The sequence below is a fragment of the Hakea prostrata genome, chromosome 11 (assembly GCF_041222555.1).
Source record: "Hakea prostrata isolate BN-2017 chromosome 11, UWA_Hpros_2, whole genome shotgun sequence".
In the NCBI taxonomy this organism is placed as follows: domain Eukaryota; kingdom Viridiplantae; phylum Streptophyta; class Magnoliopsida; order Proteales; family Proteaceae; genus Hakea; species Hakea prostrata.
The window spans coordinates 20,636,725-20,653,081 of NC_142610.1; the positions used below are offsets into that span (position 1 = coordinate 20,636,725).

The 16,357-nt window shown below is 37.1% G+C and overlaps 2 protein-coding genes across 2 annotated transcripts; both read left to right on the forward strand.

Moving 5' to 3' along the window:
• Nucleotides 1–2,041: 2,041 nt before the first annotated feature.
• Nucleotides 2,042–5,451, forward strand: LOC149000760 (calmodulin). The gene is made up of 4 exons (XM_089139913.1): nt 2,042–2,205; nt 3,760–3,917; nt 4,793–4,873; nt 5,089–5,451. The coding sequence occupies exons 1-4, from the start codon at nt 2,130–2,132 to the stop codon at nt 5,221–5,223; spliced, it is 450 nt and encodes a 149-aa protein (XP_088996039.1). The 5' UTR covers nt 2,042–2,129; the 3' UTR covers nt 5,224–5,451.
• Nucleotides 5,452–7,442: 1,991 nt separating this feature from the next.
• On the forward strand, nt 7,443–14,556 carry LOC149000761 (cytochrome c oxidase assembly protein CtaG / Cox11 family). The gene is made up of 7 exons (XM_089140665.1): nt 7,443–7,688; nt 7,795–8,143; nt 8,254–8,306; nt 11,262–11,334; nt 11,420–11,524; nt 13,794–13,874; nt 13,960–14,556. The coding sequence occupies exons 1-7, from the start codon at nt 7,609–7,611 to the stop codon at nt 14,059–14,061; spliced, it is 843 nt and encodes a 280-aa protein (XP_088996791.1). The 5' UTR covers nt 7,443–7,608; the 3' UTR covers nt 14,062–14,556.
• The last annotated feature ends 1,801 nt before the right edge of the window (nt 14,557–16,357 follow it).

Sequence of the window (16,357 nt, forward strand, 5' to 3'; positions counted from 1 at the left end):
AGAACAGCAATGCATGTACGAAAACCTCATCAACATCCAAATTAAAGAATTCTTAAAACAAGTTTGACCTGCTCCTTTTGTTTTCTACAAAGTAGTCCATTAAAAAAGGAAGACATTTCCTATTAAGAACAAAGAAATTTCAAGGGAAACACATCACACACCCATCTCGATCTCTGGCTCTCTTACCTTGATGCTTCTTCTGACAAGTCTTGAAGTGGAGGCCATGTCGGTGTTGGTGGAAAATGTGAGATGTTGCTGCACATACACACATTCTCTGAAGCTTCATCAACACTGATCAATTTCTTATTCTTTTCTTGAAAGACTTCAATAAGAGACTATTTCTATTTCCACACACACTAAAATGACATTAATCAATAAAAGCAAAAACTTATTTCACATTGAGCTTGTATCTTCTGTGAAAGTGCATTCCATGGGAAGAGATCAATAAATGTAGAAGTGCCAAAAGAAAAGTCTTTGCATATAAGGAAAGTATTAATTAACAAACAATTGTCATTGAATTTCATCCAAAATAGACCATATTATTGGAGTTTTCTCAAAATAAAAGTTAAAAGCAATAGATTTTAAAAGAGTTCTTTAGCTAAATGATGTTTAGAATCATGGGTTTTGAACAATTTTTAAGATAAGAGGCTGAAACAATCTTTTGAATCAATAACAAGAGGTCGAAATGATCTCCTTTAATATATTTCATTTCCAATTAAGAACCCAACTTTGGTTGATGCCATATCTTATGATTCCATTATATACTTTCATTGCAATGGTCTCCCTTCTTTATTTGTATAGTACAAACTCTAGAGGCTTGGCAACTTTTGTGCATTTTAATCTTTTTTCTTCTTCTCTTTTTTGTAGGTAAATGCATTTTGAACTGTTCTACCATTGCAAGTTTACAGTTAGCCATTGGTGATTTTGATCATTTTGTCTGAGGTTTGAACAATTTTTCAATTGAAATGGTTAAGAGCCATTGATTTAGAATCCCTTTTTGTGATATTAATTTTAATCTAAAACATATTCTATTTTTATTGGAACAAAATGTAGAACACTTATAATTTATCGAAAGGTTGCTAGGTTGATGACAAATCAATGTATCATAATGTGAGATCAAGAGTTTGAATCTCCTTAAAGTGCAGGGCGAAACCCCAGTGTATATTTAGATTATATAAATAATAAAGAAAAATAAAACTCTTATAATCTAACTAGTTAATATTTTAAATTTTTAAAATGGAACTATATCTAATATAAAAATGGTAAATTAGAAATAAAATAATTCAATTTATATTATTTTATTCAACAATTTAAGATCACCATGCTTAAACTTGCAGCCCTAATTAGAATGCATAAAAGACTATTAACGTGTTTTGAAATACTCTAGTTTTTTCGTAGACGGTCAAAGCGAAGAAGAGTCTCATTCAATTCCATTTCTTTCAATAGTCAAAAAAATATCTTTTCGAGGAAACGCCTGTTTTCTAAAAAAAGAAAAATCAATACTGAGTCACAATTAAAAACCAAATAATTTCAAACCAAAAAATATAATTGATTTGGTTTGGATTTGGGTATCAATTATCAAATATATTTGGTTCTAGGTTAAACCAAACTAAACCCGGTCGGCTTGAACCGTTCTGTTTCAAATTTATCCAACGGTCCAAATTGGGTTTTAAATTTATCTCCATGGTCCTTTTCCAGGTTGTTATCAAATTATATGTAATTATAGTAAACGCCAAGTCCGCGTTGGTTCCAAGCGATGGGTAATTTAAGTTAAAACACGGAAGATTCAAGGGCAAATCAGTCAATTCAGAAAATAGATCGTGATCTTTGAAATGGAATATGGACTATGACTGGTCAATCTTAAACCTTTATAAATAACCCTTTTCCCTTCAGTTTACAACTACTAAAAAATTATTAAATTGTGGGACCCACCAGGTCTCCACCTTCAGCGATTCTTCCACCGTCAGATCCCGATTCGCCGTGTGGCCGACGTGTTCAAGCGGAACGAGACGAGAGAAAGTATATAAATAGGGAGCCATTTGGAGGGAGTTACAGAGAACAAGACGCAACATTGTGTTTGGCTTTCTTCGTTATTTGTTGATTTGAGTGGATAAAACAAAGAAACATCAATGGCTGAGCATCTCACAGAGGAGCAGATCTCGGAGTTTAAGGAAGCTTTCAGCCTCTTCGATAAGGATGGAGATGGTATAATCTTTTTTAGTCATTGTCTTCTTTCTTCATTTGATCTCTGATTCTGGTTCTAGTGCTTATCGCAAACCCTAGAAGTTCAATTTCATTAGGTTTCCGTATTTTCTGTGTTGATTTGTCTGGAACACTAAATTCATGAGAAAGATCTCGTTTTGAACGGAAATGTTGATGATTTGTTTGTTTTAGTTACTGTTTTCCTTCCTTACTGTTTCTCTGCTTTTCTGCCTTGTGCAATTGCATTTAGATCCATGCCTCTTCCGTTTTATCGTACTTCTTTTGGTTCGATTGGTTCGAAAGTTTGTTTTCCGTAACATCATTTTTTATCGTGGATGATTCTGGATCTGAAATCAAACGCGCTGCAGATCGAGAATTTATCTGGTTTTCCAGAATTTCTGTATTTAATTGCTGTCATTTGTGAGGTCTGAAGCTGCGATTTGTATATGTGTCTGTGTATGATTTGATTTGCATTTCATAAAAAATGAGTGCCATCCTATTTGGAAAACATGGATTTGATTGTGGTTCGTTCTTCATACGATGGTAATATGTTCTTGAGTGTTGAAGCATCCCCTGTTTGTCTACGTGGATGTTTTGGTTCTTGTGTAGGTTGAGGACTGTATTTTGATTATGTTATTCCTCTAGCGTAGCTTTTCAATTTCTCTTTTGCTTTTTTTATTTAGTGTCTACTTGAGCTCTGTATTAAAATTGCTAAAGGATAAGCCTAAATCGTTAGACCTGAGCATAAGTTTGAGTCACTCTGATCAGTTTTTGAAATTTCAGCATTTCTTGTGCTATAAATGTTAGTCCATCTTGGAAACTTTGTATGTTATTACCTAAAGAAACTCTTGAATCTATAATTATTGTTTAGGCTATAATTCTTGGCTGCCATACTGAGTTCCTGGTTTATACAGATCGGTTGGAAAAAGACAAACTTTTTTCTAACTCAGTTGCTTCCGCTTCCTTTTCCTTTTCCTTTTCCCATGCTTCTTTGTGTTGGCTGAAACATTTGAATTTGTTCTGTATTTTCCCTTGATTTATTCTCCATGTTCTCTTGTCTATCTAACTATGTCAGGACATATCACGGTTTAGATCTGTCATTTCTCTCCATAGATTAATCAATTATACATAAATTTATTAAGTAGATATTTTTGTTGATAAACAAAGAACATTGACATGTGTTCGATTTTTCCTTGTGCTTTATCTAATACTTCTTAATGAAGGTAATTTTCTGGTGTCTGATTTTCTGCATTGTCTCCTGTTGTTGTTCTTGTTCTGACAGGTAGTTTCCAATCTCCAAGTAACAAGAAATAATGAAAATGTAGTATAATTGTTTCCCCACTTACTAGTGAATATCTAATGCATTTTTTAACTGGACATAATTTATCCTCTGTTAAGGTTGGTGTTGTTGCAATCTGGACTGAAATTTCTATTTTGAAGTTGCATGTGAGATGGTTTTAGTACTTATCTTCTATTTGGTGATAATATTTAGATGGTGTAACTAAAACATATTTTGTATTAATTTTCTCATGCTAAAATATTGAATCCGTTTTATAGGTTGCATCACCACTAAAGAGTTGGGTACTGTGATGAGGTCATTGGGGCAAAATCCCACTGAAGCTGAACTCCAGGATATGATCAATGAGGTTGATGCTGACCAAAATGGGACTATTGATTTCCCTGAGTTCTTGAATTTGATGGCACGCAAAATGAAGGTAATTATAATTAACAGTGCATTTCTGATATTATTTTTTCTACACGGATTTTGGGTTTCTTGAACATGTTTCTTCTGGCCATTGTTTTGCTTGGTTCGAGTTTACAAGTGCTGTTTATCTTGCACTGAAATTCATTCATGACAAAATATTTTGTAACTTGGGTCTTGGGGTGTGGTTTGGGGTGGGAGGTGTTTTAGAGAAATCCCTAGAGCTGCAGATTAGTTGGTTGGTTTACAGCATGTCCTGACTAAGTTCACTGCAGATTTATCCGGTCGGTAATAACATGTTCTGTAAATAGAATGGAGAATAAGTTGTCTTCTAATGGGAACAATCTAATTTCACATTTTCATGCAAAGTTATCATTATACTTTCTCTGCTTACACTAGCAATTAACTTATTCTCTAATACCAGATACTTAGTTTACCGAGTGCCAAGACAACATGACTGTTTAAGTTGAAATATATTGTTTTAAGTGAACGTGGGGTTCTAAGCTTAGTTCATGCTACAACTCTCTGTTTACAAACTTGTAAGGCCTTGAACAACTAGGACAATAATCCTTTAGTTTCAAGAATATTTTGGGGATTAATATTGGTGATAAGCATGATATATCCTGTGTGTTCATTATAGCTACTCTTTTTCCTGCCTTTTATGGGAGCTTTAACAAGTCTTTACAGGGTGGTAAGGTCATAGGGAAATTGCTCACTTTTTGTTCATGCTCAGCGAAACAGAGACTGGAGCTGCTTGGCAGCATATTTAACTTTGTCTTAGATTATTGATGGTCCTTCCATTATGAGATCGTAGCTATTGGGCAGTTGTATCATTAGTGGCTCCATGAAGATTCTTTTATCTTACTAGTATCTTGTTTACTCTTCCAGGACACTGATTCTGAGGAGGAATTGAAGGAAGCCTTCAAGGTGTTTGACAAGGATCAAAATGGTTACATCTCAGCTGCAGAGGTAAGGCTGATTATGGAATTGCCTTTCTTCATGTTCCCAACTAATCCCAACATTGGAACCTTGAATGTTAAATTTTCAACCATTTGTGGGATTACAGGACAAATATAGGCCTTCCCCCTTGATGGGAGATTTTTATGATGCTGTAGCTGTTGCCAATTTCTTTTGCTCTTTTCCACTTCTAATTTCTACGTTTCTGTGGTTTTATATTTGAACAGCTGCGCCATGTAATGACAAATCTGGGAGAGAAATTGACCGACGAGGAAGTGGACGAGATGATCCGAGAAGCAGATGTGGACGGCGATGGTCAGGTCGATTACCAGGAGTTTGTGAGGATGATGCTGGCCAAGTGAAGACAGTTGATTTTGGTGATTTGAGCATTGACTCAGTAAAATGTAGATGCTAGCTGTAGCAAAGAAACTATTTACTATTTAGCTCGCTTCGTGTGTGCACCTCTTCTCTGTAGACATACTTTACTTCTGTGTCTCTATTTTGCTTTCAGTAGGTGACTGCGTTTCATGCTCATGTAGAGCTTTGAACTCCTTTCTGTGAATTGCAGTGGATTGGTGCACTTCTTGTCACTTGCTTCTGTGTTCCAGATTTCATTTTTTTCTTAATTTGGGGGACATCTTCTGGGCCACAGTCTTTTTATTCAATCACCTCTAGCCCTCCTCTGCCGTATGTGGAAGATTAGGTTTATTAAAGGCCATATGGATTTATTACAGTAAACTGGTATCTTACCTGACCTTCAATCTCTGTAATCAGGGTTCGTCAACTGAAGCATGTCATCTTACCACAATGTTGTTAACCAGGAAAAAAAGGGTGATCTTGAGAAAGATTCGTAAAAGGATTACTTTTTTTTAAGTGTTTTATCATGATTTGCGTTTCTGGACATATATTTGCTTGCTAAGCACATGATTAGGCGGCGGCGTGTCTTTTTCATGTATATTCTGGGAAGAGATATTAATCTTTAGATGATTTTTTTTTGAAAGAATCTCAAATTAGCTGGGTAGGTTTTTATATTGTTGGTGCTGATTTCGCTGAGGTTTATGAACCGATAATCTCACACCAAATACTCAGATTTTGATTGATCTGGTTTGAACTCATATTTCCTGTAAAACGAATGAAATTGTTAGATATGGAGTCAATCAGCTGGATTGACGTTCTGTCTCCGACGATTAAGTCAGTAGCTGATTTGAAGAAATGCTTCAGAGCTCACTGAGAAGCTTCTAAGCAGGAATAGTGTGAGTGTTTTTGAGAATTTGAATGTCTTACCTTTGTGTGTGTTTCATCCCTATTAATAGATTTTCCATGTGACTCTTCATTGTTGATAACCGCCAGATGGAAAGTTCTGATTGGATGGGCATGACTTGACCCTTGCTTAGTTTTCGGGCGGACCCATAATGACTTGTGTTGCCGGCTGAATTCGGTCGAACCAATGTAAACCGGAGTTGGGGTAATTTATTCACGATATATATATTGTGTACCACTATTTTTATCATGAAAAAATCTTACTAATCTCAAATTGCGAAATTGCTTCAATCATGCACATTAAATGTGTATGGCTGTCAAAACGAGATTTTTATTTCGACCAAGATTTCAATCGATTGTCGAAAACTGTTTTGCTTGACCGTCCTGCGTATTAAATGCACATGACTGAAACGAAGTCCCTCAAACGGGTTATGTTAGGTTTTATATTTATGTAACACTATTTATTAGGGCTCGATTTCACTGTGCAATTAATGCACGACACTGTGCAGACCATTCGCTGTAGGTGCTGCACATTATATTATGCAGCATTCCAACAAAATCCTTATTTTTATCAAGAAGTAGATGATGTATTCACGAAAAAAATAAAAAAAGAACTAAATAATATGGATCCTACGTTAATAGAGAAGAGTAGATTTACTACAAACTTTTGAGGCGTTCACCGGAGTTGATTCTTATTCATTTCCTTACATTTGGTCGAAGAGTACGAGTGTGGATCATTTTCTCTGCCGGGGAGGACTCTGTACTCCCCCGACATCCTTAGAACTACAAATTATGTAGACTCCACACGTACACAAATAATAAAACATAAAAATAAAAAAAATTTCATCACCCTAACCCTCTGGGCCTTCATGTAAGTTGTGGTCAACAGCCGTAGGGGAGTACAGAATGCTCTTCATCGGAGGAGATGATCTGAACTCGAAGAGAACACCCCGTTTCTTCGTAACCCACCAAAGAATTGTAGAATAGCAGGTCTCTCTCTAGGTGTTCTAGATGGGATTAAAGCCCTCTATTGTGTAGATGTTTACACTGTTTATAGCAGGGCATTATCACAAAGCATGACCTGAAAAATACCATGGTAAAGAGAGAGATCAGTAAGTTAATAGTGTAAAAACCCTTTAAGAAACCCATTAATTTGACCTACGAAAGGAATTCATCTCAACGATAAGGAAATTTATATGTACCGTATCGACTGTATCCAATCTCAACATATATCGGTTAGCATATCGTGGGATACTTCAAACCTTATAATTGCTTTACAAAAAAAAAAAAACTAAAGAATCTTTACCAAAAAAAAATAAAAAAGAAAGCCAAAGGGTCTCCGATGGCATGAAAATGATCGAGTTCGGAACAGAACTATAAGGAAGAAGACCGTCAACGTTCGAATCATCCTTTCAAACAAGATCTGGTTGGATTTTAATCCATTCCAGATGCACTCGGTGTTTTGAGGTTCAATCTTTAAAGCGAACATGCTTTGTTCTAGGCTTTCCAGAAAGTTAAATCTATTGCCATCATTGAAGAATTTACGAGCTGATCCTTTGGGTTCCAGGTAACTCGCTAATTCTGATTACAGTGAACAGCTAGGGGAAAAGGGGAAAAAAAAAAAATGAAACCTTGTCATTCGATGCTTATATTTCGTTTAATTCACGTTTCAGTGAAGCAAGAGGAATTCTCCAATGGGCTTGCAATAATAGAAGAGCTGTCCATGGGTATCATCGTCTGGCCCCGTTCAATGACAGTGGAATCGCTCATGGGTATCGTCGTGCCTTGGATTCTCAGTTCAATTTCCCTTCCATGTCTCGTAGTTTCAACCCTTCCTCTGGATTAACTGGTTTTCGGCGGCTCTATGTCACGCAGACCGCCCAGGAACGGAAATCAAATAAGATGCTAATTTATCTGACGGCGTTGGTCTTTGCCATGATTGGCGCTTCTTATGCCGCTGTTCCTCTCTATCGGAGGTTCTGCCAAGCTACTGGGTATGGGGGTACCGTTCAAAGACGCGAGGTTTGATACGATTTCTTGGGTTTTTGTCTTACATACGTAAACAATCTCATTTTATTTTTTCCTTTTATTTGCTCTCTATAACCATCTTTCATTACTTGTCTTCATTGCAGACTGTTGAGGAAAAGATTGCTCGACATGCTAAAGATGGAACAACTACTAAGAGGTGTGTTTTAGTAATCCCAAATGATTGTGCATTTTCCCCTGCCGATGTTCTAGGAAAAAATGATGGAACTTGGATTCTTCAAATGTTTGCAAATTTGCTTTGTCTAATCGATATTCTGGATGATGGGTTCAGGGAGTAATTAACTGAAATGAGATTCCCTTATGTCCCTTTGGTTTTCAATTACATTTGATGTTTACTTTGGTATCTTAGTTTTCCGTTACTGGGCTACTTCTCAAGGTGAGATGTACTTCTTGAATCCTTTTAGGAACACAATATTTCAATGAGAACAATGGTACCATATAGTATCTCCAGCAAACATGTGGTATGAGAGATATTTTTTCTTACTACAATTTTTATTAGTTGGGGTATAATAATAACTATCATTTCCTTCTAACATACTGGAGCATTTTACTGTCCCTTCCTGAAATGCTACAATCTAGATTCTGGTTTCTCTACGCCCCTATCATATGGTAAATTCCACCTCATTTAGTTGCGATTTATGATCACTGCAGTTTCAGGGCAACACTGTGCCCTTTGTCATTGCCAGTGGTGCCCCATCATATAGATCACTTACAAAATTTAAATCTCTGTTTCTCTGTTCTTTTATTTTTATAGTTGAAATAGAAATGGAGATGTTTAAAGCTATGCTGCATGGGATATTGTTGATAAGGGGAAATTTGGTGAGAAAAATCTCAATATTAGAAATCCTCATAACAATTTGAGGCTGGAATAAAAGATTAAAGTTCTCAAATTCTTAATGAATATTGAAGTGCTAATATGTCATCATAAGACATCCTTATGGTCGAGATTTTGCTTATGCCCTACTTAGATGCTATTAGAATGCTTGGGGATCTCCAAGTGACTTCTGCAGCATATGCTACTTTCTGTTGTTTGGATAGTTTCATTGAGCATCTAAACTGGATTCTATACTTCATTTATGGGCACTTTGGAGCTTTTTTAGTTGTCCACTTTCAAGGCGAGCCACTGCAGTGAGTAGCCACTATGTGGCCTAGGTGAAGCCTGGTGAGGCAAGTGATGTATGTTATATCCAACACCACATTTTTCAGTATATATCAACTTATATGTAAAATAAATAGAGGGTTATCCATGTCATATTATGGAAACATATCAGAAACGAAATGAGAATTGTAACATGAGGGACGTGCACTTGGCACATAAGTGAATGGTTACCTGGTACTTAGGGGTACCTTGCTGCCAAGGATTGGCATTGCCTTGACAGTAACTAGTCTGTTGCTTCGCTTTTGTCTACTACTCATTCAGGCTTTTTTTCCGTCTTTAATGATGACCTTTGGTTGAATACTTGGATGTTGTCTTTGCCAGCTCAAATGTCTTTAGATGATAACTTTGCTTGCTTTAGAAGCAAAGTAGTCAAACTAAATTTTGCTTGGTCGTGTTCTAAGGTAGATTGGTTATGAATAAGAAAAAGAAATCTGTAAACTGTTCTTTGTACTGTTGACTTGAACAGTATCACAGACCATATTTGCATTGTGCAGGGATACATTTCGCCCCATCAGGTGGAAAAAGATTCTATCCTAATCTCCCTTAGTTTAATTGCCTTTTTCTGCTGGGGGTGGGTTAGTGTATTTTATCATTGCAGAAGGATCCTAGGTAGTTTCCTACCTCAATTTGTTACTATTTATTATGTTCTCTTAGAAGTTTATTTGGTCTATGGCATCTAGATTTTATATGAAGTTCCTATTTTGGTTATATTAGCGAACAGGTCACAAAATTTCTATTATAAATAAAGGGAAGAGTGCAGCCAACTCCAAAATTTGAACTTTAGGATAAAAATAAAATTTTAACATTACAGCTGTGCGAAGCAGTGGCTGTGAGATGCAGCAACAGTGGGTGAGAGACCCATGAGAGAGTGAGATGATCAATCCTATTTACATCTGTATCATTTATCTTATTCTGTTTTCTACATTTTGTTATCTTCTATTCCAATCAATTTTAGGGAGAGTTCTGCCCTGAAAGATGGTGATATGATGAAGACCATATGAAAGATCAGCTATTGGAGTTAATGTCTGATGATGTTAGATTGAAAACACAACTGGACCCTCATGACAAGTGGGGCAAGGTCCAGTTGCAGCCAAGAGTCTTCCCGAGTAAAATAGAAAATATGATCTTGAGTAGAATGGAAACTTCATGTAGTTGGAAACTTGGAACAAGTGATAGAGATTAATGTTTTGTAACAGACAGGATCATGTATAGGGTCTCATTGATCTAAAGAAGTGTGATAGAACCCCTTACCCTAACTCATCTGAATCACACAAGATCACACACAAAAACACAGTTGAGTAACAGTCAACAGAAGAGGGATAGAACTGTTTCATTCATCTATCTATTCTTTCATCGGTGAATTGATTCAGAGATTACATTGCAGCAACATTACACAGTATTGTTCATCAGATCCCCTATTTACAACGATGCAGCTTTGACAATCATCAAAACCAACACCTTACTGTAGAGTAGAACTGTCTCCCCAGCAGAAGCTCTGCGCTTCCTTTCTTGAGTTTTCCTTGCTCCCTGCCTCGTTCCCTCTATACCAAATATACCTGTAACTCTTCCTACTAACTGCCTTTCGACGTAAGCCACGACCACTGAAAAGTACCACTTGCTGTACTTGCAAGGCTGAGGTTGTTCCCCAATGTTAATCTGTCCCCTGTCCTCTCACGTGCCCTTGTCTCCCAATAGAACACAGCTGGACTTGATCCCCTACTGCCCTTCCAATTGTTGCTGGTGGATACCTTAATTAATAGGGGCTTATCAAAATGTAAACCTTGGAATAGGAGAAGGGTATCTTAGATTTTTTTTTCATTTAAGTGATAAATACCCTTCTGGATTGATTATTTATTCATATTTCATACACTCTAAATATTTACTTGTTAATTTTAATCCTCATTTAGCCATGACATTCATGTTTTATGCCTACAGGGAGATTGTGGTTCAGTTCAATGCTGATGTAGCTGATGGGATGCAATGGAAGTTCATTCCCACACAGAGAGAGGTGCCCTATTTAATATTATCTATTAAAATGCCTTCTATCCATATGTAGGTTTGCTGCTGGAATGATGTTCTATTCTTATCTTTAGGTACGGGTCAAACCTGGAGAAAGTGCTCTTGCATTTTATTTGGCAGAAAATCTTAGTTCAGCTCCTATAACAGGTGTTTCTACATACAATGTCACCCCTATGAAGGTACTGACTGATCTCTTTGTTGAGTTTGACTTTCTAATCTCCTTTTTGGGTGTACTATTTTTCTTTACAATTAAAAATTGTTGCATGGATAGTGCTTGTTCCTTTCAACTCCCTATTTTGTGATGATTTATATATATATATATATATATATATATATATATATATATATATATATATATATATATGTGGTGCCTCTGTGTGTGTGTGCATGTGTGTTTTGGAACATACTAAGTTACCTCCAGAGGTATGATACTTTTGTGATCCTAATCTGTCAACTCTGAGTCTAGGAGATATTTGGGCCCAGGTAAGACCCGGGGCGGTCGCCCCGCTCCCCCCCGGGAACGCCCCCCCCCGCCCCACTAAATATATATATATATATATATATATATATATATATATATATATGGGCGGGGGGAGTGGTGGCATACTAGACCCCGGGTGAGAAATTTGGGGCCAAAACCACCAAACACGGTCTAGGAGATATTTGCTGATGAGCCCAAGATAATAAGTTTGCAAATGATCCCATTTGGTTTGGTTCAAAGGTCGCATTCCCCGTCATACCCTCACCCTTTGGAGAGCTCTCAACCATGCACTCCTTACCCAATCCTTCCTCATTAGCCTCCATATCTCCACATCCCTAACTGCACCCTTTGCTGGAGTGGTTCAAAGGACATTGACCATCTTTTTTTCACCTGCCCTTTTTCCTGCCCCCTTTGGGATAGAGCCCTTGCATCCTTTTGGCCTTGCTCGAGACGCTCACACCGACTTGTTCGTGATTGGTCTTAGACCCTGAGGAATTTTGCTTGTCACTCCATTTGCGATCACCTAGACAAGCTAGTCTTTGGTGCTACCATCCATTACATTTGGTGGGAGCGCAACTTTAGAAGATGGACTTCCAAATCTTAATCCTTAGACCTGATTTGGAAAGTCATGTACTTTGATGTATCTTCTAGATTGCTGTCCCTTCCCCATCCCCCTGTTGCCAACAACCCCAGAAATAGGTTGATTGTTAGATTCTGGGGTCTCAGCTGCACTCTTATGCCCCTGTCTTGAGCTTAGTGCTCCCCTCTCCCCCCCCCCTGCGTTTGGCTCCTTTGTAATCTTCTCCTGTAGTGTTGCTTGTTGCTTTTAATATATTATTTATTCATCCCAAAAAAAAGAAAAGTTTGCTAATGATCGTAGGATATGACTGCTAGTATGAACAAGTAGAATCTGTTGCAGTAACTAGTTAGGAACTTGAAATGGTTCATTTGTACTGACATAGACAGTCAATGGTGTTCAGTTCAGGTGAAGAAAAAAGGAAAGAGCGTCTGTACAATGACATGGGATGTTTGCGGGTTAGAAATGTAATAGTTCTTAGGAGATATAAAAGACATGACGAAAGTCCTTCAATGGTTTAGTTTAGTTAGGTGTACAGCTAAATAGCAAGAGGTAATCCACCCAAAAAAATACCAGGAGGTAAATAGCTTAAGAAGTTGTCAAGAAGGATTTGGGTGGTACTGGGGGAATTTATGCTATCCAGTTTTGAAAATTCATATCTTGGAAGGCTATTAATTTTGTGGTAAAAAAGGAATAAAGTGGGCAAGAAAGACTTACATGAACACAACTTTTCCAGGTTCTGATGGGAAATATATTCAAGTCTCAACTCCAGTATTCTGGCCATCCAGATATGCATAGTCCAGTCATTAGACACTCATGAAATTCCATTTTAGATCTTTATTTTAAGAGTTGTAATTTGTATAAATTCCACAATGGGCTAATGCATCTAGAGGATCCATCTCTTTCAGTTTAAGCTACTGTTTTTGAGACTAACTAATGAAATACGTTTTAACTGATTCGGTTGGTCTATCTATTTAATGTCCCATGTTGATCGTATCCTGAAAATGATAATTTATTCTGTTTCTGTCATCCATGTATTGTTCATTTCTTTCACCAAGGATTTTGTTTCTACCTAGCACTCTAGCTCCTTTGGTGATGGTTTCTCTTGGTAGCTTGAACTTTCTGGTTTTAGAGGAAAAGTGAAGATTGAGCAACTATATGGTATGATGTGCACGGTTCATGTCAGAAGTTCCACCTGCATTGATGGCCTCCTTAGCCTGTATAAACATAAAAAAATGCCACTTCTTTTTTTTCTTCACTTGAGTATCTCTAGTTAGCAGAACAAAGATGGTTGCCTGAGTTATCTTTATAAACAGACATTTGAAATACTATAGGTTTCTGATGCTCAATTATGATGTTAGATAATTTAATTGAGACTTCATTCATGCAGGCTGCGATATACTTCAATAAAATACAGTGCTTTTGCTTTGAGGAGCAGCGACTTCTCCCCGGGGAGCAAATTGACATGCCTGTAATAACTAGTTCCATGTTCATTATTTAGGCGAATGACTTAATTGTTTTGTGACTAATAATATGACTTCTGCTCCACTTTGCAGGTGTTTTTCTACATTGATCCTGAGTTTGAGACAGATCCTAAAATGGATGGAATAAATAACATAATCTTGTCCTACACCTTTTTTAAAGTACGCGATGAATAAAGATATCGCTTTGTTTGCTGGATGGCTTTTCATATCTCATGGCTCTCGTACTCTATGCGACAGTGAGCTAAGTTAAATTTACCTTGTATTTTCATTCTTTCTTTTGACAATAGTGTTTCCCCCCTCTATTCCCTTACATTTATGGGAACTTTTAGGGGTATAAGATTATAACACTGTACTGTGGTGAGATGTATTCTCCCTTTATCTTCTGTTTTGGATTTGATGCCATTCTTTTCTGTAACTGGCTTTGTTCATTGAATTTAAGTGAGATGTCACAAGAGAGGAGGTTTTCCTTTGAAACTGCAAGATTGGTACCATGATTGTTCTGGCTGATACATGAATGCCAATTCGCTTTCAGGTAGCCTCAACTGATTTCCCAATTGAATCATATTGAACGAGAAGCTTCTACTGAGTTTACAGTTGAATCAAATCAAGTGTCTACCTAGTTGATTATTGGCATGCAAATGTGAATACAAAAATGACATTCTACGGTTTTAAGTGTTTTTTTTTTGGGTGGGTGGGTGGTGGGGGTTGGGTTGGGGGAGAACTTACAGTTTTAGTTTCGGATACTAGTTTTTGTGACATACCGAATTATCGATACCGTACCACTTTAGAGCCTTAAATGAAAATCTCTGGAGGCGGTTACTGGTACAATATTAATCCAAATGGCTGGATCATCCTTGGTTCAATTTAAGGGTTCTTTTTCTAAAAAAGGAAAAATTAAACTGATCATAGCACTAAGGTTTCCATTTGAAGAACCAGCTTCAACTAATTAATGGTTACACTCTCTTAGTTCAATTCTATTAGGAGATGATTACTCTTATGTTTTTATTTTAAAACTTTCCAAAAAACAAAAAAAAGAAAATTAAATACAAGAGACAGTTTTTTGTCCTAGTTATCAAATCTACTAGCAATCCTACTGCGAACAACACCTGCCTGTCAAGACATCTCATATTTTTAAAGGGCTCAAATTCTAACTTGAGAATGCAGGCTTTGAATCAATCTGACCAGCGGTAAGCGCTTAGCTTCTACCATCCTCAGAATTTCTGTCTGTCTATTATAAGGCTACTCTTATAATTTAACCTTCTTTGCTTATAAGTAGAAGCAGCTAGTGCCAGAGCATTTGCAAACCAAAGTATACTTTCATTTACAGCATGAGCAAAGAACAAGAGCTGCCGGAGTTACTGGGTTTTGTAGGGTTCTTAAATCAATGGTCAATCTGGGTTTCCAATTTCCCAATAAGAAGCATCATAAATGATACTTTTTTGATTTACTCCAATATCTAATCTTTTTCTCTTTTGTCTATTCACTTTCTAAGTTCAATAAAATAAAAGCATATGTGAAATGCTAATTTTCATGGATGTAAAATGTAAAAGAACAAATAGAATGTAAAAGTGAACGAATTTATAAGACTACATCTCTATATTTCTTTCACCACAGAGGTATTGCTTTTCCAAATGAAATTTGCATGATGGCCCAAAGAGAGTTTATACACAAACTTTAAATGAGGATCTCGTGTGCTTGTCATCAAAGTGGTTTGTGGGTTTGGATAGTATCCATCTGTGAGTTTGTAGGACCTACTTGATGGTTAGTCCATTCATGGGTTAAGAGGTTGGCTTCTAATACCCGGGTGGTTCTTGCTGATCCATATGAAAACATGGGTACCAGCAAAGGAACCAAGGAGTTTGTTGTCATCTGATTTAGATGATTATGGATTTTCAAACATGTTTGAAATGATTATTTGTAAATTAAGGAGGGCATTTGAGATCACAATATATGGAAACATCATTCATTAAAGATTGATAGGGAAATAGAAAGCTAGTGATAGGGAAATAGAAAGATAATTACCTATTAGCACAAGATGCGAATGCATACATCCAACATCCAGGAGTGGAATTTGACTGATCTGTCATATATGTGATAGACAGGGTCTACCGTACCGATGGACACCCAGGGTCTTTTAGGCTAGGTTATGGGATATGCAGGCGAGTTGCAGCCTGCAATCCGCAATCCGAACTGAGGACGGGTTTTTGGAGTTAGCTTGCCCTCGTGGGATCGCGACCCTTTGTCCTATTCATTGTAGCACGTTTGTCGCCCAGGGCATGAGGGATAATGATGACTTGACGTCATCCTCACCTTCCTCTGGCTTATTACTGGCAGTTTGTTTAGGGTTCCAAACTCAACGGTGGCAACTAAACACGAGGGTTGCGCTCGTTGCGAGACTTAACCCAACACCTTATAGCACGAGCTGACGACAGCCATGCACCACCAGTATCTGCGTTCCCTAAGGCACCCC

Excerpts from the sequence above, each read along its gene's own strand:
- LOC149000760 (XM_089139913.1), top strand. The coding sequence starts at position 2,130 with ATGGCTGAGCATCTCACAGAGGAGCAGATCTCGGAGTTTAAGGAAGCT. Across the intron at positions 2,206-3,759 it reads CTTCGATAAGGATGGAGATG|GTTGCATCACCACTAAAGAG; the intron begins GTATAATCTTTT and ends TCCGTTTTATAG. Across the intron at positions 3,918-4,792 it reads TGATGGCACGCAAAATGAAG|GACACTGATTCTGAGGAGGA; the intron begins GTAATTATAATT and ends TTACTCTTCCAG.
- LOC149000761 (XM_089140665.1), top strand. The coding sequence starts at position 7,609 with ATGCTTTGTTCTAGGCTTTCCAGAAAGTTAAATCTATTGCCATCATTG. Across the intron at positions 11,335-11,419 it reads TCATTCCCACACAGAGAGAG|GTACGGGTCAAACCTGGAGA; the intron begins GTGCCCTATTTA and ends TCTTATCTTTAG. Across the intron at positions 13,875-13,959 it reads GGGAGCAAATTGACATGCCT|GTGTTTTTCTACATTGATCC; the intron begins GTAATAACTAGT and ends TCCACTTTGCAG.